The sequence below is a fragment of the Barbus barbus genome (assembly GCF_936440315.1).
Source record: "Barbus barbus genome assembly, chromosome: 26".
Lineage (NCBI taxonomy): Eukaryota > Metazoa > Chordata > Actinopteri > Cypriniformes > Cyprinidae > Barbus > Barbus barbus.
In genome coordinates, this window is record NC_136754.1 from 27,828,362 (window position 1) to 27,852,850 (window position 24,489).

At 36.8% G+C, this 24,489-nt stretch overlaps 1 protein-coding gene across 1 annotated transcript in view; it reads left to right on the plus strand.

The window, feature by feature from the left end:
• Nucleotides 1-19,016, plus strand: part of LOC306845748 (metabotropic glycine receptor-like) — a gene marked incomplete at both ends in the record, with an annotated part of 45,401 nt that extends 26,385 nt beyond the window's left edge. Inside the window, 6 exons of the mRNA XM_079378725.1 lie at nt 3,489-3,598; nt 3,723-3,961; nt 7,554-7,692; nt 15,192-15,297; nt 15,410-15,556; nt 17,280-19,016. Of these exons, the coding sequence (XP_079234851.1) occupies nt 3,489-3,598; nt 3,723-3,961; nt 7,554-7,692; nt 15,192-15,297; nt 15,410-15,556; nt 17,280-19,016 (2,478 nt within the window). The remainder of the gene's footprint in view (nt 1-3,488; nt 3,599-3,722; nt 3,962-7,553; nt 7,693-15,191; nt 15,298-15,409; nt 15,557-17,279) is intronic.
• Nucleotides 19,017-24,489: the final 5,473 nt, after the last annotated feature.

A 24,489-nucleotide genomic window follows, 5' to 3' on the forward strand; every position in this document is an offset into this window, starting at 1 on the left:
AAGAAAAACATTAAACAAAATAGATTTTGTCAATTAAAGGGTTACTCTACCCCAAAATGAAAATTTTGCCATTAATCACTTAATCACCCCCATATCGTTCGTTCCAAACCCGTAAAAGCTTCGTTCGTCTTTTGAACACAATTTAAGATATTTTGGATGAAAACCGTGAAATTTGAGACTATCCCATTGACTGCCAAGTAAATAACACTATAGAGTCCCAGAAAAGTATGAAGGATAGTCCATCTGCCATCAGTGGTTCAATCTGAATTTTATGATGCGACGAGAATAGTTTTTGTACGCAAAGAAAATAAAAATAACTTTTTTCAACAATTTGTCTCCTCTCTGTCTCTACGCGTCAACGTAGTGCCATTTTAGAGATTATCCGCTGGACGCAAACTGCGTACGCTCTTCTGTATGTGAAAGGATGCGCTATTTGATTTGGGTCTGTCACAACCTTCTATAAGCAATGTGATCAAACAAACAATTACAGTTAAACGTATTGTGTCGCTGTTCATTTCATATAAAATACGTTAAGTATGACAGCATGGTAAATAAAAAATAAAGAATATGTATACATATATAATGTGTGTGTGTGTGTGTGTGTGTGTGTGAGAGAGAGAGAGAGAGAGAGAGAGAGTACGTAAAACAGGAAAAATTACGCCTCTTTTCAAAGGCTTACAATCGACCCTACTCTTAAAAGCGCTCTTTTATTTCCTTCTTGGACTACCAACCTATCACTGTCTTCAAAAGACTGTGTCATAGCTAGCAACGGGATCAGCCCCGCCTCCTCACTAAGATAAAAGTTTTTATCTTTTCCTTGCTCAGAGTTGCTCTCAGATTGGTCCTGAATCACTTGTAAGACTCCTAGTTAGAAATTTTTAAGATAGAATTAGGTGCTCTCTAAATGGATTCATAGAATCTTTAAGAATACGGCCCCAGGACTCTAAAATAAAGTGCTACTGTATCAACACATTTCATTCAGAATAATCGGCTATAGGAAATTCAGGAAAACTTATTTCAAGTATTATGGCATATATGGCATATTAATCTCATATATGCCATAATGCTTGCAATAAGTTTTCATATATTTTGACAAATGCAATTTTTACCTATATGTGAATTTCTTTAGTACAAAATACTAAAATTAAAAAACCCTTCCTAATGTCCATCTTGATGTAAAACCAGCGTGACTTTAATTGCATTCACTTCAAACAAGCCACATAACAAATATAACAATATTGCTTGAAAAAGTAAAACATACACTAAATATATACGTATTTTATAAATTACTAATAACATATGTTATACCAGGGTTGTATGCCAACTTTATCTTTCTTTTTTGTCTTTTTTAATAACTGTTTTTTAAAATCAGTTGATGAAAGTAGCACACAGGTCTTGTTTTTAGCCAGTTTCGGGAAACTAACGGTGGCACCTGCTGCTAAAAATGGCTACATGAGTATTTTGCCACACATCAGCATGATGCCTCATCAAATTGGACAGCATTTCTAACCAGAATGCACCTGGTAAAGATTTCCGGTGAACATTTCTGTGCCTAGTATAAATGCCTGGTATAAAGCAGGTTTATAAGATGGAAACCTAACAGAACTAGGACTATAAAATAACAAAGATGTTTTTCTCAATTTGGTTGTAGTGTTGGAGTAGTTTCTTGTGTGGACGGTTCAAATATGAACTGCCTTATCAAGATTTTCACATTCCTAATGAGTGTAAAAGGCATGTGCTCATTTATTTATCTGAGAGGAGAAGTGCTGCTAATTGAGTCTTCCTCATGGTTAGAAGCTGCACATGGCAAGCTCTTTGATTATACTGGAGGGGCCGTTTTGCTGTTTGCACATTTAAGAGGACAACTGTGGATTGGAGAGCTGTACTGGAGATTATCCTAGGAGACACAAGAACAGATGCATCTTTCCATCAGTCCGCGCTGATAGTTATTTAATTCTGCTGCTTTAAATAAGACAGGCACAGAACAAAAGGGACACCAGGCTTGATACATAATGAGGAATTCAGGGAGCACTTTACATACTCGGGAGGATAAAGAACAAGGATTAAACTAAGACAATCTGGAACGCTTGTACTTATACTTCATTCACATGCATAATAACATGAGTATATTTGTGCATTCTTGTGTAGTTTTAAAAGATATTTCAGTATGTTTCATTTGCATCAAGTGAATTGAGCCTATTTTTAAAGCCATTAACACTGTTGCATTGTGAAACTATTGTAACAAATAAGAGTAGTTCACCCAAAAAATGAAAATTTGCTGAAAATTTACTCACCCTCAGGCCATCTAAGATGTAGATGAGTTTGTTTCTTCATCAGATTTGGAGAAATCTAATATTACATCACTTGCTCACCAATGGATCCTCTGCAGTGAATGGGAGCCATCAGAATGAGAGTCCAAACAGCTGAAAACATCACAGTAATCCACAAGAAATCCACACTGCTCCAGTTCATACCATCTTGTGAAGCGAAAAGCTGTGTTTGTAAGAAATAAATCTATCGTAAAGGTGTTTTATACGGTGGCCGAGAGAGCTCAACGTGCTGCAAATAGAAAAAATACCTGCAAATTAAGAAAACCACTTTGTCAATTTTACAACACATGCGCTGCAAATGCACACAACACAACCAAACAAAGAAACACGCTGCAAATAAAATTGTTGTGAGCATTTACAGCACCTGCTGTCAAATTGAGGAAGGTGTTTTCTTGATTTGCTGGTGAGTTTTCTATTTGCATGTGTTTTCTGAAGTTGCAGTGCATTGAGCTGTCTCGGCCACCGTAGTTTTAACTTTAAACCGTTGCCAAAATGCAAGTCTATAGTCCATAATAATATCTATATATATGTTGAACTGTTTTGGCTTGTAAATGGTGCTTGATATGTGCAGACTTCTCTCCTGATTCAGACCAGATGACGTTTTCACTGGAGAAAGCAATATTGGGGATAGAGGACTCATATTCTGTCCAGAAGCAACAGTTCTAAGTTAAAAATGTCTTAATGGTGATTGAGTTTCTTACAAACACACAGTTTTTGGTTTCTCAAGATGATAGTTGAAGGACTGGAGTGGAGTGGGGTGGATTTCTTTTGGATTATTGTGATGTTTTACCAGCTGTTAGGACTCTCATTCTGACGGCACCCATTCACTGCAGAGCATCCATTTATGAACAAGTAATGTAATGCTACATTTCTTCAAATCTGATGGTTTGAGAGTGAGTGAATTTCAGGAAATTGTCCTTTCATTTACTTTTAGCAAAATATAATTCCTTACTACTTTCTTTTGATTTTTAATGTGAAATTTGACATTCTTGATAGGTCTCATAAGACCTGCTACCTTCTGTTTCCGTAAGAGCATCAGTGAAACTGATGTGTTCTTCTTATCATAACTACAGTCTTAGTATATAAAGAAATTAATGCAAAAGATATTCAGTGATTAGTCAACTTATTAACTTTTCATTTTTATCTTTGTATCATCAGGTTATGATACAGTATTTTAATCCAAGTGTTTTCCGGTGTATTCTCCTGAGATGGGTCCGTTTGCTCGGATTTGCCATCGTCTATGGAACAGTGATTCTCAAACTGTACAGGTACAAATAATGCTGCCAGCTTCACAGTAAACAATCATGTTTCTGCTGAAGTCTGCATAAGAGAAAGTGTTGGTGTAGTTTACCACTTTTATATTTGTGTCCCGTCCTTGTTTCTCATACCAAGGGTTTTAAAGGTGTTCCTGTCCCGCACCGCCCAGCGGATCCCGTACATGACCAGCTGGAGGGTTCTGCGTCTGCTTGCTGTGATTTTGCTGGTGGTCGTGTGGTTCCTCGTGGCCTGGACCTCAGCTGTATGCCAGAGCCCTGACACCCATCATGCCCTCATCGACATCGGTTTTACCCCAGAAGGCCTGCAGTTCAGCATGTGCCTGCTGGACAGCTGGGACTACATGATGGCTGCTGGTCAGTTGTTATGCTTAATGTTATACTAACATATCAAGCACTGAAGAGCAAAATACAGACAGCGACACACTTAAATCACAATTAAAAATAGATGAGATGCCGATTTAAAAACCAGCAATAAATATTATATGACATCATATATGCTTTATATGTTTTTTATAATAATATTATAAATAAATATATCAGTTTATAGAAGTAGAATGCAGAGGTCAATATCTCACACAACTGCCGCCTTCGTTTGTGCTACCAGCAGCCTCAAACAAAAAGAAAATGAGGCAAGAATGCCAAAGTCTCAGGGTTATGGATGCAACTTTGACAGAAGAGATGTGGGATGTATAATCGGATCATCTGAGTGTGGCCAGACAGCCTTTAAGGCATGAGGGTGTGAGACGTGGCCAGTGATGCAGAGATGGTTCTCTCTGACGACTCCAGCACCTTCTGCTTACAGCGTGAAGCACAGGGGGAACTGCATGGAGACAGCCCGGAAACTCATGATATCTATTCATGCATACAAACAAAAGCAGTCTCACTTGCATTATTTCAATAGCAGAGAAAGATATAAGGTAAACTTACTGTACTTTTTGGTCCTTTTTGAAGACACAAAACAGTCTCAGTTGTCTCATTTCTTTTTTATCCAATTTTCCTGGGAATAAAAAACATATAAAACTGTTTCAATTTTGGGTGAACTTTTCCTTTAGCATAAGGTCAGTATAGTTAACTAAAACTATAATCATAAAAAAATAATAATAAAATAATTAATTATTTAATTGTAATTTAACTAGTTGCCAAGTCAAGTTTAACCTATTGTACTAAAATAAGTAAAACTAAAAATATATAGATATATTTAAACAAATAAAATGACAAAAACACAAATTTACTAAAAACTAAAATAAAAACAAATAGATAAATCTGTAATAGTGTTTCAGGACTGCTTCAGTATTGCTTCTGCAAAACAGTGCCACTTTTTGTATTACGTTTTATATTACAAACCAAAAATGGTCTAAACAGCTATTGTCCATTTTTTCATTATCTGTTTATTTCACTGAAAGTTTAAGAATTTTCTATTCAGTAGAAGCAGTGAAAATAAATGCAAAAAATGTAGTTTTAAAATAGAACATATATTGCACTGTAAATAAACTTATGTTTATTACTATAACTCATTAAAATAAGTTGAATGAAATAATAGGAAATTCATATAGTTATTATGTATTTCAATTATGTAGTTCACCCAAAAATGAAAATTCTGTCAATAATTACTCCCCTCATGTCGTTTGAAACCCCTAAGACCTCATCTTCAGAACACAAATTAAGATATTTGTGATTAAATCCGAGAGCTCTCCTCCAGCAAGGGTCCTACCACGGTCAAGGCACGGAAAGGTAGTAGGACATCGCTAAAACAGTCCATGTGACATCAGTGGTTCAACAGTAATTTTACCAAGCTATGAGAATACTTTTTGTGTGCAAAGAAATTAAAAATAACAACTTTAACTACTTTAGACGCATGCTCTCGGATTTCATCAAAAATATCTTAATTTGTGTTCCGAAGATGAACGAAGGTCTTATGGGTTTGAATCGACATGAGGGTGAGTAATTAATGACAGAATTTTTATTTTTTGGTGAACTATCCCTTTAAGTTGAAATCACTTGTACAACCAAGTTGATTATACTTAAAAAAAAATTAAGGCAGCAACTGAACGTAAGTTTTTAAATTGAAGTAGGTAGAAATTGTACAGAATATTATTAACAGAAAAGTGATTTGTTTATGAATGAGTGCTTGCAAAATCTAGTTTATTTTATAGTTTACAAATAGAGACTGACAAAACAACAAAATCTATAAAGATCCACTGCTTCCAGAGATATGAGAGTAACATGTTGAAAAAAAATTATATGATAATCATTGAATTTAGCGATTCAGATCAATTATTCATTTAGTGATTCTGGTTCTTGTAGCAATTCCATTAATAAAGTACCTTTAATGACCTCTCTCTTCTCTGACTGAGTGATTAATTCAAACTTATAGCTCATGTCTTGAGTTTGAGACCAGTGGCTGCATCCGAAACTACAGCATGTCCCAAAAAAATTATGTCCAAATTCAGGGTCTGAGTAGAGAGTATGTACTTATTCTTGTGAATAAGTACTTACTTTGCAACTGCAAAAACAACAACATGTTTTCTATAGCATGAATGGGAGTATTATGAATGTAAAACAGATGTACCACTATCTGTCATGCAGTCATTGTCGTGTCCTGCCAGCATCGTTTGCTTTTCTTCACTGCCATTTACAAATCTTCTCCCGTGGTCTCATGGGATAGTAAAGTGTCCATCAGATGCACACTTCAGAAACTCCCTGGAAGTAGTCGGTCATCTGGAAACTTCTCGCCTGCTGTTATACCGTGAATTTGGACATACTACTCTTTCACATACTGTTTTTTCACCTACTATATAGTATAGGGATGCATGCAAAATAAGATACAGCCTCTTTGTGAATCTTTTTGGTCAATTCATTCAAATGAACCATTTCATGTTGGCATGCAACCATTATAGTAATTCTCTCTCATTATACTCACATCAGACTGCAAATTCCACAAATCAGCTAAAATTAATGATTATGCTGTGGAATTGTACATTGAGTAGCTATGCAGCAAACATGTCAGTATTTTTCCATGAGGTGAAAGAATGCAGAAAAATCATAAAAATAAATTGATTTAAGTATTTCTTTTTAACGAAACTGATTCTGAATGACAAACAGTTCTCAATTCCTAACACTACAGCTTACAAATGAATGTGAATGCTTAAAATAGGAATAAATATATATATTAACTTCGGTAACACTTTAGAATAGGGAATATTTATTCACTATTAACTGTGTTAACTAATTTGCTGCTTATTAATAGTTAGTAAGATAGTTGTTAAGTTTAGGTATTGGGTAGGATTAGGAATGTAGAATAAGGCATTAATATGTGCTTAATTACTACTAATAAATGGCTAATATTCTAGTTATATGCATGCTAATAAGCAACTAGTTAAGAGACCCTAAAAAAAAGTGTTACCTTAACTTTATTTAAATACTAAAATATATTTTGTTTTTTAAGTTATATAAAACAATATATGGTCACTTTAGTTTGGTGACAAATTCTCACTATTAACTAACTCTTAACTTTTCCCTCAATCAACTCCTTATTTGCTGCTTAATAATTAGGTAGTTGTTAAATTTAGGTATGGGGTATGATCTAAAATATGCTCATGCAGAATAAGGTATTAATATGTGCTTTAAACATGCATTCTAATAAGCAACTAATAGTAAGAATTGGTCCTAAACTATGTTACGAAATATATATGTATAGTCTGATTATGGGGTTTAGAGATTAAGCAAATTCCATTCAGATTTGTTACGTTGTTTCAAACGTCGCCTTCAAGATGTTCATGCACCGTCGACTTGGTGTTACTTTGAGTGATGCGGCAAAGGAGAGAGGGAGGGGAAACAGCCTTTCAGACCGTGTGAAATCACATCTTTTCAGCTGGCATTCCCAGACTTGACACACTAAATAATTAGTGACGGCACTGTGCTGTGTCTCCTTGTGTTCCTGTTCCAGCGGAGTTCCTGTTCCTGCTGTGGGGCGTCTATTTGTGCTTTGCCGTGAGGACCGTTCCCTCCGCTTTCCACGAGCCTCGCTACTTGGCCATCGCCATTTATAATGAACTCCTCATCTCTGCAATATTTCACATCATTAGGTGAGCAATGTGCATTAGTTATGAGTAGCAACAGCAGAAGCATGATTAAGATGTCATGCTTTCCATGTTTATTCATGAGACAGGCTCTCTGCTTTGTGAGTGGAATGCAACACCACACTTGAGGGGTAACATGAAAGCTGAAATGCAAATGAAATACAAACTGAAGTGATTTTCTGAGATTTGTCATGTGCAAGGAGTTGTATTAGAAACACAGTTTCCAAAAAATCTTTCGCTGAAAAAATGGTCACTGGTGAAAATGGGTAAAAATGGTTAAATCAAACATTTCCTTTTCTTTATGTTTTCAGTAGGACTTTATTTAGCAAGTTAACAATTTTTCAAATTTTCAAAACATTAGGTGTCATACACTCACCAAATTTGTAAATGGTTACAGAGAAAAACTGGACATCACGTCATACACTAAATGAGCACAAGCTACCATACTTTTCCTTTTGTGGGTTATGTGCAACAAAACATCACATATGTAGATGAATATCTCATTGTCTATTTTTCTTCTCCTCACTAACATTTGAATATTATAATCGAATAAAATGCCAACAACAAATAGAACTAGGCAGGTTAGCTGATTACTAGCTGATTAATAGTCCATAGATATTTCCATCAGTTCATACTGCTATTAGCAATTTCTCGAGATGCGATGGGACCTGCTTTCTGGTTTGTTCCTGCATAAAGCCTATAAACTTGCACAGAAACACGTCTTGTTACTAGGAGACTTGTGACAAATGAAAACAACATGCAGTCTAAAATCAGCTCAAAATACACATTACAAAACACAAAAAATACAAAAAACACGTGTGAAATCCTCAGGCTGGATGGAATCATACATGCAAATCTGTTGAAAATCTGCAGCAACTCACCCAAAATGGGTTGGAAATTAAAATCACACACAGAATGACTATAGTAACAACACAGGCAGCAGTGATAATCAAAAGGTGAAGATTTACTGATCCGAAATAGACAAAAATTGGCAAAAGTAAAAATGGTCTCAAATTTATTTTAAGGTCCAATTCTCGCCATTAACGAACCATTAAATATGGCTTTTGCCTCAGTAAACTCCTAATTCCCTGCTTATTAATAGTCAGTAAGGTAGTTGTTAAGTTTGGGTACTGGGTAGGATTAGGGATGTAGAATATGGTCATGCATATGTGCTTTTTTCAGCACTAATAAACAGCCAATATGTTCAAACATGAGTAAGAAAAAGTGCTGAAAAGAATGTCAACTGAAAAGTTGAACAGCTTATACAAAATTGCTTTTTATAAGATTGATACTGAATTACTTGTGTTTAAGAAGAAATTTAACCAGTTGTAAATTTAACTAGTTACTGTTTAGTTCCTGCTCACTGGTCACCATTCGAGTGATTTGGTTGTACTAAACCAAAACGTACTAAAAACGTTTTTCCTTCACATTTTTGAAAAGTGTTGCATACAGACGACAACACTGTCAAAACGGTCCCCGTTCACATGGATCCGCCAAAACAGCTAAAAACAGTGTATTATGCATGATAGGCCAGTAGATGGCGATGTTATTTTGTAAAGAAACACTATATGCCTGCGCACATATCTATAGACTGAACACATAATATGCATGCACATGACGTCACGGTTTTCACTCATTTATATTTTTGTAGTTCACACAGAGGTGATAACATTGTTTTCAAAAACTTGCAGTCTGAAACCTGTTTTTAAAAAGTTTGTGTTTTCAGGCCTCCAAAATGTTGTAGTCATGTAAATGAATGGCCAGAATGCATAAAATGTCTTCATAAAAACACACTCCCCACTGCAATCAGTTTCAAATTTCTCTCTCCTCTCTGCTTCGATTAGCTTTCTTGTGTTTTCCACACATATTCCTATCATGAGCACTGCAAACACAGTTAGGCAAAGTAGTATCGGCATGCAAAACCTTTTTGAGACGCTCATGCTCTCTTTCATGTATGCATTCCCAACCTAGCACACTGTAAAACAAATTCCGTAAAATTTACGGTAAAAAAAACAGCAGCTGTGGTTGCCAGAATTCTACCGTAAAAAATACGGTAGCAACGTTTTATGTTTTACGGTTTTAACTTAAATTTACAGTTATATACCGTAACTTCTTTAACTGATATAATTTTAATATACCAACCTATTAAAGTACTGAAATCTGTTTTGTTCCTTTGAAATACACTGATAACCACCAAATGCAGGTGATGATGAGAAAGTCTCATGATGAGCCAAAGCCCATCACAAGCAACATTTAAACAATAGCATACAGAAGGTGCACAGTGTCATTCACACAAGCACTAAACACCATCATGGTGAGACTCATTAAACTGAAATATGCTATAAACATTAATTTAACAACATTAGATGTAACATACAACCCTAATAAACATAGCTGATAAGAAAAAACTAAGAAACATAGTTATTTCAAAGAAAAAACGTCAAATTCAAACAGAATTTGAAATGGAACGCAAGGAATTCTGGGAACGTCAGTTTACGGTTTTTCACTGTAAATTTTACAGGAACTTACCGTTAACCATGTAGCAGGTTTTTACCGTAGCATTTTCACAGTTTTTTACCGTTAAAAATCACGATCATTTTTTACAGTGGACCATTGGGTAACTGATTATAAACCATTTTTAATCCAAACTTGGTCAAATCAACCCAAATTCCTCACCTTTTATGGTGTAGCCTACCATAGTGTGTTACGGAATATGTGGTTGTAGGTAAAGTAAATAGAGATAAGGAGACCACCAATGCATCAACATCAACAATCACTTTTTCCTTTTATTAACGTGTAGACAGGACGAAGATACAAATCAAACTGAGTGCTTATAAAGGAACAGGACAAAGGCGTAAACGAGATAATTAATACAACACAGGTGATGAGAATGATTGATTAACTGATGACTGGAAACTAGAACAGGAAATACCAAAAAAGGGCAAAAGGGAAACTAAACAGAAACCAAACCGTGACATAGTGGTAATTGGTTAAGAAAAGCTCTTTCTCATTATAACACACTTGTTTTTGTTTTGGAATTGAGAAAGTGGGATTGGACCTTACACAACAATATACCAGCAGAGGCTAATTGCTAATGCTAATCAGCTTAGAAATTTAACAACTGTATAATTTAAAAAGAGCTTCTCTTTATTTGCATGGAGATTTTTGTCCAACACAAACTCTGTGTTGTTTTAGTAAGGCGTTAAAGTGATTCTATGCAGCATGTCATCGCATTCCCTCAAGAGTGTCCAAATGTCAGTTATCACACCCACCAGGAACAGAGACTTCCTGTTTTCTTTAGAGAGTGACAGTATAATATTCACATCTTATGAAACTCCAGCCCACATCCACTTATATTTACCACAGCAGTCTTAAGAAAGCTTCCAAAGGAATGTTTGCTGCATTCAAAACACTGAACACAAGCTCTGTTGATGGCATTTGTGACATAATGCATACTGGTTACTGCAAATAATAATTTGAAATCTTCTGTGTTTTTATAGAAGTAAACCAGGCCAACATACCACATGGTTTTAAAGCAGAAAATGTGAAGCTAGATGTTTTTACATTAATTATTCAGTGAAAACCTGTTCATTATTAGAGATGTGAAATTGTCTAAAGCTGTCCTTTCTGAGGCGGGAATACTATGTGGACGAACATCTGTATATTTACAGTATTTAATGGATAGTTAGCTACTGTGAAAAAGAAGTGCCCTTAATTGTATTGAATGTGTAGTGTAGAAGTATCAAAGTAACTATATTTCACAGATAATATTAATTAAAGTGCACTTTGTAACAATGTTAAATTAAAAGTTTTATTATAAAGTATATTTTAAACCATTACCCTTTAACATTCTTTTGTCATTTTTTTTAAAGAATTGCAATTATTTTGTGTTGACTAATATTATAAAGCATATGTAAATACTTTAATAATTTGCAATTATGATTATAATTTGTAAAGTGCTATTTAAACTGTAGTGTTATTCAATATTACATTTAAAGTTAATACATTTTAAATGTATTAAATTGCAACTTCATCATTGCAAATGTGTAATAACAAAATATACAGTATAATTTCAACACATACAAATTTTAATAGAAATTACTTACATTTTTTAAAATATAATTTACTTAAAATTTTAATTTACTATAAATGCTTTTCAGTACATTCGACAGTACACTTGAACTTTTATTTTAAAGACAATATATAAGTAACTATGAAATTATGAAATATATAAAGATTTAAGATTTGATACAAACTTAAAATTTAATAAATTTTCTTTTAATTGCAATTAATATGTAAGTAATTGTCCTGAAAACATTAAATTCATTTTGCACTAAAGTAAATTCTTTTTTTTTTACAAGGGACTTCACATCTGTGTCTGGTGTTCTTGCACTTATGCTAAATTTACCAAGTTTACCAGCATTACTGGCTCTGTGCAGACACACATATCTCCATCTTGTCTGCAACCGTCATTTCCCAGAGTGTGACACCGAACTGCAAATTTGCAGGGGTTTGTTTAACATGAATTGTGTAACCAAGCCCCCTATAATGACTGAAAGTCATCTCAGCCCCAATTAGAAAGTAAAAACCGGATCACATCAGCAGAACTATGCACTAGACTTGTAAAAAAGACAGCTGGCCTCAGCTAAACGACATCGTGAAGACAGCACTGATAAGCCACTTGAGAGAAGGTTCATAAAATATGCCTGCTGCTGAAAGCTCACGCATAAAACTACTAAAGCCTAAAATAAACCAATTCACCCTGCCATCTTTCAGACTGCTCTGATGCTCCTTCATTTCACTCTCTTTGACTACAGAATTCTTTTAATTTATTTCTCTAATAAATAAAAAAAGGCATAGATCTAGCAAATGGAAGTTTAGGAAATATGTCAGAATCTTTGACAGATCTGTGAGTTTTGGTTCTCAACTAGTAGGTCATGACCGAAAAATAGGTCACATGCTGCATTCAAGTTATGTCAGAATGAATGTATGTATGGGTTGGGTTGAGTTCACATGGACACCACCATAAAGTCAGAAAAATCGAAATCCGAGCACATGAATGTCATGTGTACGAGTGAGATGATACATCAGCTGTGACAATGGAAAGGGGGGAGTTGATTTGAAAAATCATGGAAAGTAATATCATATATCTGTGAGCAGAAAGCAATTTGTAGTGAATTATAATCATTTTTGTGAGTTAATCAACTTTCAAGGTTTGCTTTATGTAACACGTTTAGTTTTGATATGCATAAATAAGTGATAGAATAATAATTTTCATAATTTTGAAATGTTGTTGTTATGTGGCATGTTGAAATAATAAATGCTCTGAGGTACTCTGAGTTTCCCAGGTGCACTTGAAGGCAGTATAAGTCTCAACGTTTTGTGAAATAAAGAATTATGGCAGAATCAAATGGGTATTATTCATGGTAAATTGCAATTGTGAATGTTAATGCCACTATTCAATTTGGCCTTCTGTGTGCTGCTGAAGATTCTGCTCATTTAACTGATTTATGAGGTACGACCAGCTGCGTTTCCCATCATTCTCTGTGGAAATACCAGAATGGAAATAATATACAGATTAAACACTAATTACACACTTAATGTGAATTCTTTGCTCTTCATTTTGTTAGGTTACTGATAAAATGCTTTCTGGCTTTGTGAAATGGAAAGAAGGAAATTGATGTGTCATTTGAAGACAGTTTCTTAAGTTTGAACTTCTCAGGAGAACTTGAATGCAGCATTAGATCTGTTCACAATCAGGAGATACAACTAGCAATGCATGTGGGTCATTCTTCAGTTGCCTGGCAAGTGGCGTCCCTCTACTTTACAACAGTTGAAAATAAACTTTAATTACCAATAAATTATCAAATGTTTGCATGTTTGTATTCTATAGGGTAAACACAATTTGTGCACTATTAATAGTTACATTTTTGTTTTAAAATGCATATTTAATTGAGTTTGAAAGATTGCATTTGTAGCAAAATATGCATGTTCCCACCATACCTTAGAGAGGTATCATGGAATGTAACTGCAACAATATATTTTTTTAACACAAATAAAGTGGTTATAATGTGAATATAGATTTTATTTAACATGTCCAATTTTATTTATGTTGATAACTTGCAGATTTTACATATTTTAATCAAAAGTTTGATAAATACATACTTATTAATTAATATTTCCAAAATGTCCCCTGATATTGAAATCATCATGATGGCAGTCTCCATTTAGAAAAGTCTGGATTTAGGCTGATTTGTCTATGGTGTTACTGTCTTTTCTACTAACACCACAGAGCCTGTATAGTAACTTGCAATATAAAGTGGTGTTACTTCAAAATGACATAGACATAAGTGGCTGTGTCACCAGTATTTGATTGAAATTATTTAAAAATCTAAATGTTCTTAAGCTTTCATTTTAATGGATATAGCATATTAAACTAATTTTAAATGCATAGCAATATATTTTATTAGAAAAAAACAAACAAGCATTTTTACAAATTCTGCCTCTCATTTGCCACCCCAATTGAAGAATGACCCATGTATAGATCAAAAGCTCAAAAATCTGTATGCATTCTGTATCTAATATTCTGCAGCTTTACTTGTAGCTTGTGTCATACTAATTTTTTCATTGAATTGTTGGCTGCCGACAGCATAAAACCAATGCTAAAAAATGCATTGATATGTTTAGGCACTTGTTGACTGTGTATTTCTCATATTCAGAAGCCTAATAAAATTATTTGCTCAGTGTCTGTTGTTTTATGCAGTAATCTGTAGAACAAAACATCTGCATTGGTCTGCAGGTGTATGCATTTACAAAAATCCCAGTATTTTGCTTGTTAAAAATGTTGCATAGTTTGTGGTCTATGCAATTAATGTCAATACATTTAAGGACATTTTATTTATTGTTTTAAGGACAACTTTTGGTAGTGCATTGGGCTGCCACTTCATGCATTTATAATCTAGGTCCTGAGTCAGAACCTCTGCCCTAGAGTATACTTATGGAGTAAAAATGCACTGGTGTTATTTATGATGGAGGTATCACAGTGCCTAGCAGTTTTAGCAGAATCTGTTTCTCCACACTCCATTTCTTTGCCGATGTTTGCAACCCCTGCTGGTTCTAGCAGATAAGCTCTGTTTGTCTGAAAAGTGGTGATGCTCTGTTTTGATGCTTTGCCAAAGCAACTTGTGAAAGGCGGTGTGATTAATGTGCCAAAATTTCATTACTCTTTGCATAACAGAGGAGCGGTGACCTTCGTTGCCTCCAAAATCATCAGGATACCTAACTCTGTTGACTAAACACTGTTTAAATAAACAGAGCAAGCCCTTAGATGCCACACCACACTTTCAATTACATTTGCCCTTATTATGCTGTTTGAAGCTCTATGTTGTGAAATTTGCTCCTGATCCTGAAAGGTTTGATCTGCCATTTGTGGCAGCAAAAAAGCTAGCAAAATGGCAAACATTCGCTTTTGGCACCTTTAACAAAAGCTTTGGTCTGGTCTACAGGTTCTCTCTCGGCACTGGGCTGCATCCAGACTGGATGCTAATGTTATTTTTCGTCCACACGCACCTGACAGTGACGGTTACTCTGGGACTGCTTCTCATTCCAAAGGTAATTATTATCCTTGTCATTTAATCTATAGAATGTCTGCAGACAGCTTATGGAGATTAACACAGTCGTGTTTTTGAGAAAGGTTCATAGATTGTTTTGTCCTTCACTGCAGTTCTTGTTCACTGGAACTCATACACGGGAGGATATAGCCACAGAGGCTTATGAAGATGAGCTGGATATGGGTCACTCAGGCTCCTGCCTGAACAGCAGCATAACCTCTGCATGGAGTGAGCACAGTCTGGATCCCGAGGACATTAGGGTAAGACACTGTCACTGGTTTTCTGAACTTTTAGATACACAAACAATATCCTAAAAATCTGTTAATCATTTGCAATGTTTAACCACATTGTTCAAAATTGTCTAGTGTTGATTAAGAATCTCATTTAGATTTCTGTTTAAATTTCAGTGAACAGTCTTGTTAGTGATATCTCTGTGTTTTGTTTAAGTACTCTTATCGTGTTTCAGATTAGGTGCATTTCAGGGATTTAATAGCAGTTTGCAATTTGTTGCTTCAACTTACCTTGAACTTGAGAAAACGCCTCAGGTTACGTATGTAACCCTGGTTCCCTGAAGGGAACGAGATGCTGCGTCAAAAATGCTAGGGGAACGTCTTCATCATGACCGCGCTCTGAATACATGTGTAATCTGTCCAATGGAAGGACGAGACGTCACGGGCGGGTGACGTAATCGACCAGGAAGCATAAAAGCACGTGCGGTGGAACCGGCATCAGCTTCTAGGAATGAAGCAACCGCCGGCAGGGATACGTAACCTGAGACGTTCCCTTCCAGGAACTCGAGCTGTTTCGAAAATGCTAGGGGAACGAGATGCCCACGCCACCAGACTTCCAAGTACCTGCCCTGTGTGTATCCCTCAGGAGCACAGCGAGGGCGAGAGAAAAAGGGCCACGAGTGGCTAAAGTGGTCGGGCCTGCGTCCCAAAGGCCAACTTCTGAGAAGTGAGTCTTGATCCCCAAGAAGGGGGAGAGCAGAGGACTCGAGGCTATGGAATAGCATCCTGATCCACCACATAGCATAAGCTCTCTGGCCGGAGGCCTCAGCCTCTGGAGGAAACATGTACTAGGGGGTGCCTACCCATTGAGAGGCCACGAGAAGGGTGCCGGTAGGCCGAAAAAGCCACCACGTAAACCTTCAGGGTGGAGTGGGTTACCCCTGTGGAGAAACGGGCCTGCAGGAACTCCAGCACTGTACCAATCGGGCAGTTAACTGGGTCGAGGTGGCGGTCTCCATACCATGAACTGACAAGTTTCCTTGTAGAGGGAGTTCTGGATTGGAGGATGGTCTCAGCAACCTCGGTTGAGAGACCGGAAGCTATGAGCTGTGCCTCCTCAGAGGCCACACCTACAGCTTCCACAGCTCCAGGCGAGGGTGGACAATAGTGCCCCCTGCCTGTGAGAGGAGATCTCTCCTGACAGGAATCTCCCATGGAGAGCCGTCGAGGAGAGAAATCAGGTCCGGGAACCATACTCGGCCCGGCCAGAACAGTGCTACCAGTAGTGGACTAACCTCGTCCCGACGCACACTCTCGCCAGAACTCCCGGGAGCAGAGCGATCGGGGGAAAGGCGTACAGACGAAGCTTCGGCCAAGTCTGTACCATAGCATCCAGTCCCAGTGGAGAAATGTAAAATGTATGTAATGTAAAAAAAACAATTGCCTTTTGGCCGGTTCCCTGGCATTTAGTGCAGTTGTGCTTCTGGCAATTGGAGTTCAAATCACAGTTTTTGGTCCTTTGCAATCCCGTCTTTCTTCTTTACTATGTTCACTTCCCTCTTCACAATTTATTTGCAGAAACACTTAACATAAATGTTAATGCAAAGAAAAATGGGTTCTTTTTCACTTAATTCATATTTTGGTCAGTTTAAACTAGAGGTGTTGTGTTTAGAGAGTTTGGTTCTTCTATAAGAGTATAAAAACATTAACTATATTTTGTGTGTCAGTTTTATGTGTTCTTTGCCTTTATCAGGAGGAGCTCAAGAAACTCTATGGCCAACTGGAGATCTATAAAAGAAAGAAGATGCTGGCCAATAACCCTCACTTACAGAAAAAACGCAGTTCCAAGAGAGGACTTGGACGGACACTAATGCGCCGTATCACAGAAATACCCGAGACAGTGAGTCGGCAATACAGCCGGGAAGATCGAGACGCAAGTGATCATGGGAGTAACAGAGGCAGCCTGAGAAGAAACCCATTTGACCCGTCTCACTCCGGGAAGTCAAGGGAAGAATCGTTAAAGAGCAAGATGTTCTCACTGAAGAGATCTCACAGCTATGACCATTCGCATGACCAAGCTGGGGAAAGCAATGGAGTGCGTGAAGATAAAATGGAGAACTCTACTACTGAGGCTTCTCTGCTTGACACCTTGATGGGCCGAAGGTCCAACAAGAAGAACCCTGAGGTGCCAAAGGTCGAGTTAGCTGAATCTACTGAGTCAGTGCCCTTAGTGTGCAAGTCCGCCAGTGCACATAACCTAGCAGCGGAAAAAAAGCCTGTACATCTTCGGACCTCGATGTTACAGAAGTCACTGTCTGTCATTGCTAGCGCCAGAGAAAGGACACTGGGGATTGCGGGGAAAACCCACAGTGTGGAAGATGCCAGTAAAAAGGGTCTCAAAGCAAGGGACAGCACAGCGCTTTCGGAAGTCGACGAACCCCCTGAGTGTTTACCAAAAATGATCATCAGCCAGTCGGTTGAGTACACCAAAACACCTAATAAGATGGGCATCATGAAGCAGCAGGTGAGCGGCAGTCAGCCCTCCATTTGTTCAGAACCAGGGAAGAGCAAGGACTTGTACGACCTCTCTGAGGTGTGCCCATGGGAAGTGGAAGAGTTACCCACTCCAACGGAGGGCAAGTCCCAGAAGCATGTTTCCATTGCTCCCACCGAAACTAATACGATCCATGGGAGCAGTGTAAAAAGTGGACACAAGTCTCAACACAAACAAAAAGGGTTGGGCCAATCTCCATCAAACCGGCGCCGCTCCAGAGATAAGACTGGGGACAGGGATGAAGGGAGGAAACCCAAATCACCTCTCAACCTCAATGCCCACAAAGACAGAAGTCCATGGAACTTCGAGGATTTACCGGTGCAACAAATGGAGCCTGTAGGACTGTCACCCGAGAGAACAAGCCGTAAGAAAAGTGTCACTCCCACGGATGGAAAGCCCAAGATTATCCTCTCAGACATCTCCAAGTCCACAGGAAGCCTTTTGCAGCCTCCAGCTCTCATGGTGGATATCTGCCCTTGGGATTACGATCCCCCCCTGTCCCCCAACCAGGACAAGACTTGCAGCCCCACGCATCATTCCAAGAGAAGAGATTCTTGCTCGAAAAGAAAAGGATCCTGCTCCTCCAAAGACAAAGCTAAGGATAAAGAAGATGACAAACGAACGTCCAAGAGTAAGGAGCGGAGAAGCTCCTCAAGCAAACCCTCAGAGAAACGTCGCACAAGCCAATCATCAGAGGGAGACCAAGTTGCCATGGTGGCATCTGGAAGGAGAAGAAGCTCTACCAGAGACTCCGCCATCAGTAAGCATGCTAACGTTTGCCCCTGGGAGACAGAGGTATTGCCAAGTGTTACCTCAAATGATAAACAGCCTGCAACGACTGAGAACCACACAACTCAAACACCCTCCACTTACCTCAACATGGCTGAAGTTTGTCCATGGGACTTCGATGAGAATTTGTCAGGGAAAAGTGCATGACAGAGCAATCACAAAATTAGACCACTCCAGTAGGGTTTCTAAGATGAAAGTTAAGGCCCGTTCACACCAAGAAAGCTAACTGTAATGATAACTGGCTTCTACACCAACAACAGACAGTAATGTGCGTTGCTGCTATATCATCTGCCACTTTAAATGCTCCTTGAAGTTGGGTGGATTCTTTTTGGCTGTCAATGTTTTTTATCATTCATAATCTGAAAAAACATAATTCTAAAAGCGATGTTGCTGTGGTGTGGACTTTGCTATTTTCATATATTTAGAACAATTATTAAACCTTTATATTCATAGTTGTCATCCTTGGTGTGAATGGGCCTTTAGCCTTATTTTCACACTTATTTGCTTTAAGTTTTCATATATACCAAGTAAAACAATTTCTCAAAAGTTTTCAGTTCTTGTTCATTTAAAATGTAAACGTTTCATCCACAAAACCGGCTTCTAGTTAAACTAAAATGGATATGGCTTCCAACTGAAATAAAAAAATATAGTGCCTTGAAAAATTACTCAAACCCCTCTCATTTTTAGTTTCAAGTTTGATATTTTATGTATTTATTTTAAATATTTTTTATGTGACATTTCTTTCGATATATTTGATCATTTCCTTAAAAAAAAATTCTGAAGGGCAAAAACATAACACAGTGGATGTCCCAGTGGCACTTCTGTTTCAGTTGTCAAGAAGTGTCCAGAAAATGCAACCCCTAAATAATACCAACAATCTCTTTGAAGAATTAGTTTTAATTAATTTTAATTAATTAAGAATTAAAGGGTTAGTTCACCCAAAAATGAAAATTAGCCCATGTTTTACTCACCCTCAAGACATCTAGGTGTATATGATTTTCTTTCAGACGAATCCAAACGGAGTTATATAAAAAATATCGATATTGTTCTTACAAAAACACATCGATTTGCTACAGGATGCCTTTATTCACCCCTGGCACATTTTATTACAGATGCACGTGCTTTATTTGACTACTTTTGGACTGTTGAACTAAAACACCCGAAAATGTTTAATATAACTCCGACTGGATTCGTCTTAAAAAAGAAAGTCATATACACCTAGGATGCCTTAAGGGTGAGTAAAACATGGACTGACTTTCATTTTTGGGTGAACTAACTCTTTTAATAATTTTTTTCTCACAAACCTTTCTGAAAATGAATACTGCAGTTTTTCAAATCAATGTTTTGGGGGTTTGAAAACCTTCACAAGGCACAGTTAGAGAGAGTGGGGTAAGATGAGACACATCCTGTATCTTGGAAACTGCACAGTTTTTATACAATTTTAAACTGTAATATATGGCTATTTTTGATGGAATAAACCACACAATCCTAACCCTGACTCTAGTGAGTAATTCTCTGGACAGGCTTATTATTAATAATTTTGAAAGTCAAGTTCAAGTCTGTGTTTATTTATAAAGCACATTTAAAAACAACAAGTGTTGTACCAGTGCTGTACAACGTATAAACAATATTAAACAATATCAAAATCAGAAACAAATAGATTAAAAAAAACTCTTAAGATACAAATAAAAGCATGCAAGATAAACCATAAACAACTTTATAACCCCAGGTCAATTGAAGGTCAATTTATACATATCATATCTATAAATTGACATAGTTGCCCAGGAAAAAAGTCTGGTATGTGTAAGTCGATTTGAACTATAGGTATATAAAACTGGCATTTTTTTAAAACTAACAGACAACAATCTTTTGTGTAACATTTATATATAGCTGTTGTAATGTTTCCATGACAACTATCCGCAGTATCTGCTGTATATCATAAATGTTGGTGACTTGATAGATGTAACTATATCAATGATTTGGCTAAATAATAGCATATACTAAAACATAGCATAGCACTTATTTTTTTCTTCAAAAAATGGTGGTGGGGAAAATTACTTACGGGAAAGTTGAGCTTGTAAGAAATCATATTTCATTGGCCTTATGCTATAAATGTTGTCTTATCATAGCATTTAATAGGAGGCCCTCTTACCCTATTCTTGTCTACATTTTTAAATTATTTGTAAATTGCAAAAATCATTCTTTTAAAACTTTTATGAACAACAACATTCAACTCGTGCTCACTTGAAGTGCAAGCGATGGATAATTAAGATCAGTCTTTTAAAATATATCCCATGTTCCTCAAAAACCTTCAATTTACCAAATATATTTAGGGACATTTTTCATATTCACGGGTACTATTTTAGACACGGTCTACAATGTTTTAAACATTAATTTATTTAATCAAAGATACCCAATGAATGGTAAACTGTACACCAGCAGGTTGCAATGTAAATCGGTTGTTTCATCATTCTCTGTAAAACATTTGTATCAGTAAACTGCATGAATGCGAGTAAATCAAGCTACATTTTTAATCTATGTTGAATATTGAGAGAGAATTAGAGTTCAAAGCATTTGTTTGATCATTGCATGGGCACACTTATCTGTTGCATTGTTGCTGGTAAAGTATTGTTTTTTCTCGTTTTACCGAACCCCTACTGTTCTGTTGTGATTTGTATTAGTATCAACTACTGTCTTAAAGCATAATCAGTGATGTCACCCTATTGATGATTGTTGCATCAATGTATACAAAGTCACATTGGCTCTTGCATGACAATGAGTAGGTCTGTCTTTTAACTGCACATGAAATTCCAAATCAGCAGGAGTGTTGTGAGTCTATTGAATATCTCAATGCAAAGTTACATTCCTAACTTCAGTATTATGCAGTTGTTATGCTTAATAGCAATCCACACAGGAACATTTCTACTGTAAATAGATATTGTGTGATTCTTTGTGATAGCATGTACATACAATATTTCCTGCAATAAACATACTGTGTTCTGATTATACTGGCCTCATAATCCTCATCATGCACTAATATGATGAAGTTAAGTACTCTCCAATGGAATACTTCTCTAGGGTTTGCTTTATGTCTACCAAAGAAAAACAGATTTGGAGAAATTTAGCATTGCATTACTTGTTTATCTATGGATCCTCTGCAGAGAATGGGTGTCGTCATCCACAAATAATCCACATCACTCCAGTCCATCAATTAACATATTTTAACAGAAAAGCAATGCACATTTGTAAAATACATTTACATTTAGTCATTTTGCAGATGCTTTAATCCAAAGTGATTTACAATTGGGGAATACATACAGTGATTTATCTTAAAGAGGCAAACAGGCACAGAAAGTGCCCGTAATACTAAGTTTCAGGCATTTTTCCAAACAAGTACAAACTAGAAAGGTAAGGAATAAATAAATAGAAAGACAGGTTTTTTTTTTTTTTTTTTTAGGATGAAGTAAAAAATTATCAGCGAATCAGCATTCCAGATTGGGGTTGGAAATTCATTTCACCAGCCAGGAACGGTGAACGAAAACATTCTGGAAAGTGATTTTGTTTCTCTCTGTGATGGTACCACGAGGCGTCGCTCACTAGCAGATCTCAGATGTCTGGAGGGAACGTAGATTCGTAATACTGAGTGGAAGTAGGCGGGTGCTGAGCCTGTGGTTGATTTATATGCAAGCATCAATGTCTTGAACTCGATGCTAGCTGCAACTGGTAGCCAGTTCAAGGAGATAAAGAGAGGTGTAACATGGGCTCTTTTGCTCTCGTTGAAGACCAGTCGTGCCGCTGCATTCTGAATCATTTGTAGAGGTTTAATTGTGCATGATGTGCAGTCTTTGAAAGTCAGCTGGTCATTGAAGATTACAACAAGATTTCTTACTGAACTTGATGGGGCAATTGTAGAAGAACCTAGCTGGATGGTGAAATCATGCTGTAGAGTTGGAGTGGCAGGGAAAACAAGAAGTTGAGTCTTTGCCAGGTTGAGCTGCAGGTGATGTTCTTTCATCCATGCCGAGATGCCCGCTAGGCAGCCTGAGATCCGTGCAGCAACTGTTGGATCATCTGGTTGAAATGAGAGATAGAGCTGTGTGTCATCAGCATAGCAATGATACAGACTGGATCCGGGTGGCTGCAGAGACCATCTGATCTGGATACAGACTGGTTCTGGGTGGCTACGGTGACCTCGGAATAAGAAAGAAACAGACTAATATTAGCGTAGATGCCATTCTTCTAACGATGTGACAAGTACATCGGGTGTTTTGGGAAGTGTTCCCGGTTGACCTAATTAATGCAGCCTAACAATCCTTTTAATGGATTTGAATTATAGAAATGCTATAGTGTATTATGTGTAAAACAGGTTAAAGAGATGGGTCTTTAATCTAGATTTAAACTGACAGTGTGTCTGCTTCCAGAACGGTGTTAGGTAGATTCAGAGTTTGGGTGCTAAATAGGAAAACGATCTCCCGCCTGCAGTTGATTTTTGATATTCTAGATATTATCAAATGGCCAGAGTTTTGAGATCACGTGAAGGACTATAATGTGATAAGAGCTCACTCAAATACTGAGGTGCCAAACCATTCAGGGCCTTATAGGTAATTAGCAAGATCTTAAAATGTATACGATGTTTAATAGGGAGCCAGTGCAGTGTTGACAGAACCGGGCTAATGTGGGCATACTATCAGTGATGAGAGGGTGGATACAGATCCATCATTAAGATGTTTAACTTTAAAGTGCCACTTCTGGCCAAAAATGAGGCCATAATCCTCTCACATCAAAATCCAACAACATACTTGTTTAGAACTGTTTATTTATTTATTTTTTACAATTATGCTTGATCTGTGCATATTTCTCTTCTGATTCAGACGTGATGTCATTTTCACTGGAGAAAGCAATGATATGGATAGAGGACTCTTATTTTAGCCAGAAGCAATTGTTGAAAAGTTAAAAACATCTTAATGAAAAAATATATCAAGAGAGATAATCATCCTAGTAGTAATCATCCAATAGTTTTTTAAAGCCCATTTCTAGGGTTTATATAAAGCCAATCTCTCATGTGGGAAAAGCACATTCAAAAGTTGTTCTTATGTATCTTAAATCTTAATTTAATATTTATCTTAAAAATATTTATCTTAAAAAGTTCTCAATATTTATATTTAGTTGTACTAAGCACCTATTTGAATTAAGAAATACAGTATAGCCAGTTTTTTTTTTCTAGGCCATCACAAAAAGGCTGGATACACCCATGTACATGGAAATGTGCAGCAGTGCGCAAAACACACATGAAATCCTTCTTTGATAAACTGAAGGGTGTGAACAGCATGATGTATACTAGTACGATTTGTGTCGAGTTAAACCACCACATAGTAAGACTGCCTCCCTGTGGCCAAACACCAACAGTTCACAGTGTGGCTTAACTGAGAAAGCAGTGCAACATGAATGAAATGCCATTATATGTATCATATGGCACCCGTTGCACACACATTTATTAATAATTATACTATGTAATTAAGATAATGATACCAAGAATGAGAGTTCAAACAGCTGATAAAAAAATCACAATAATCTACAAACAATCCACAAGACTCCATTCCATAAATAAACATCTTATAAA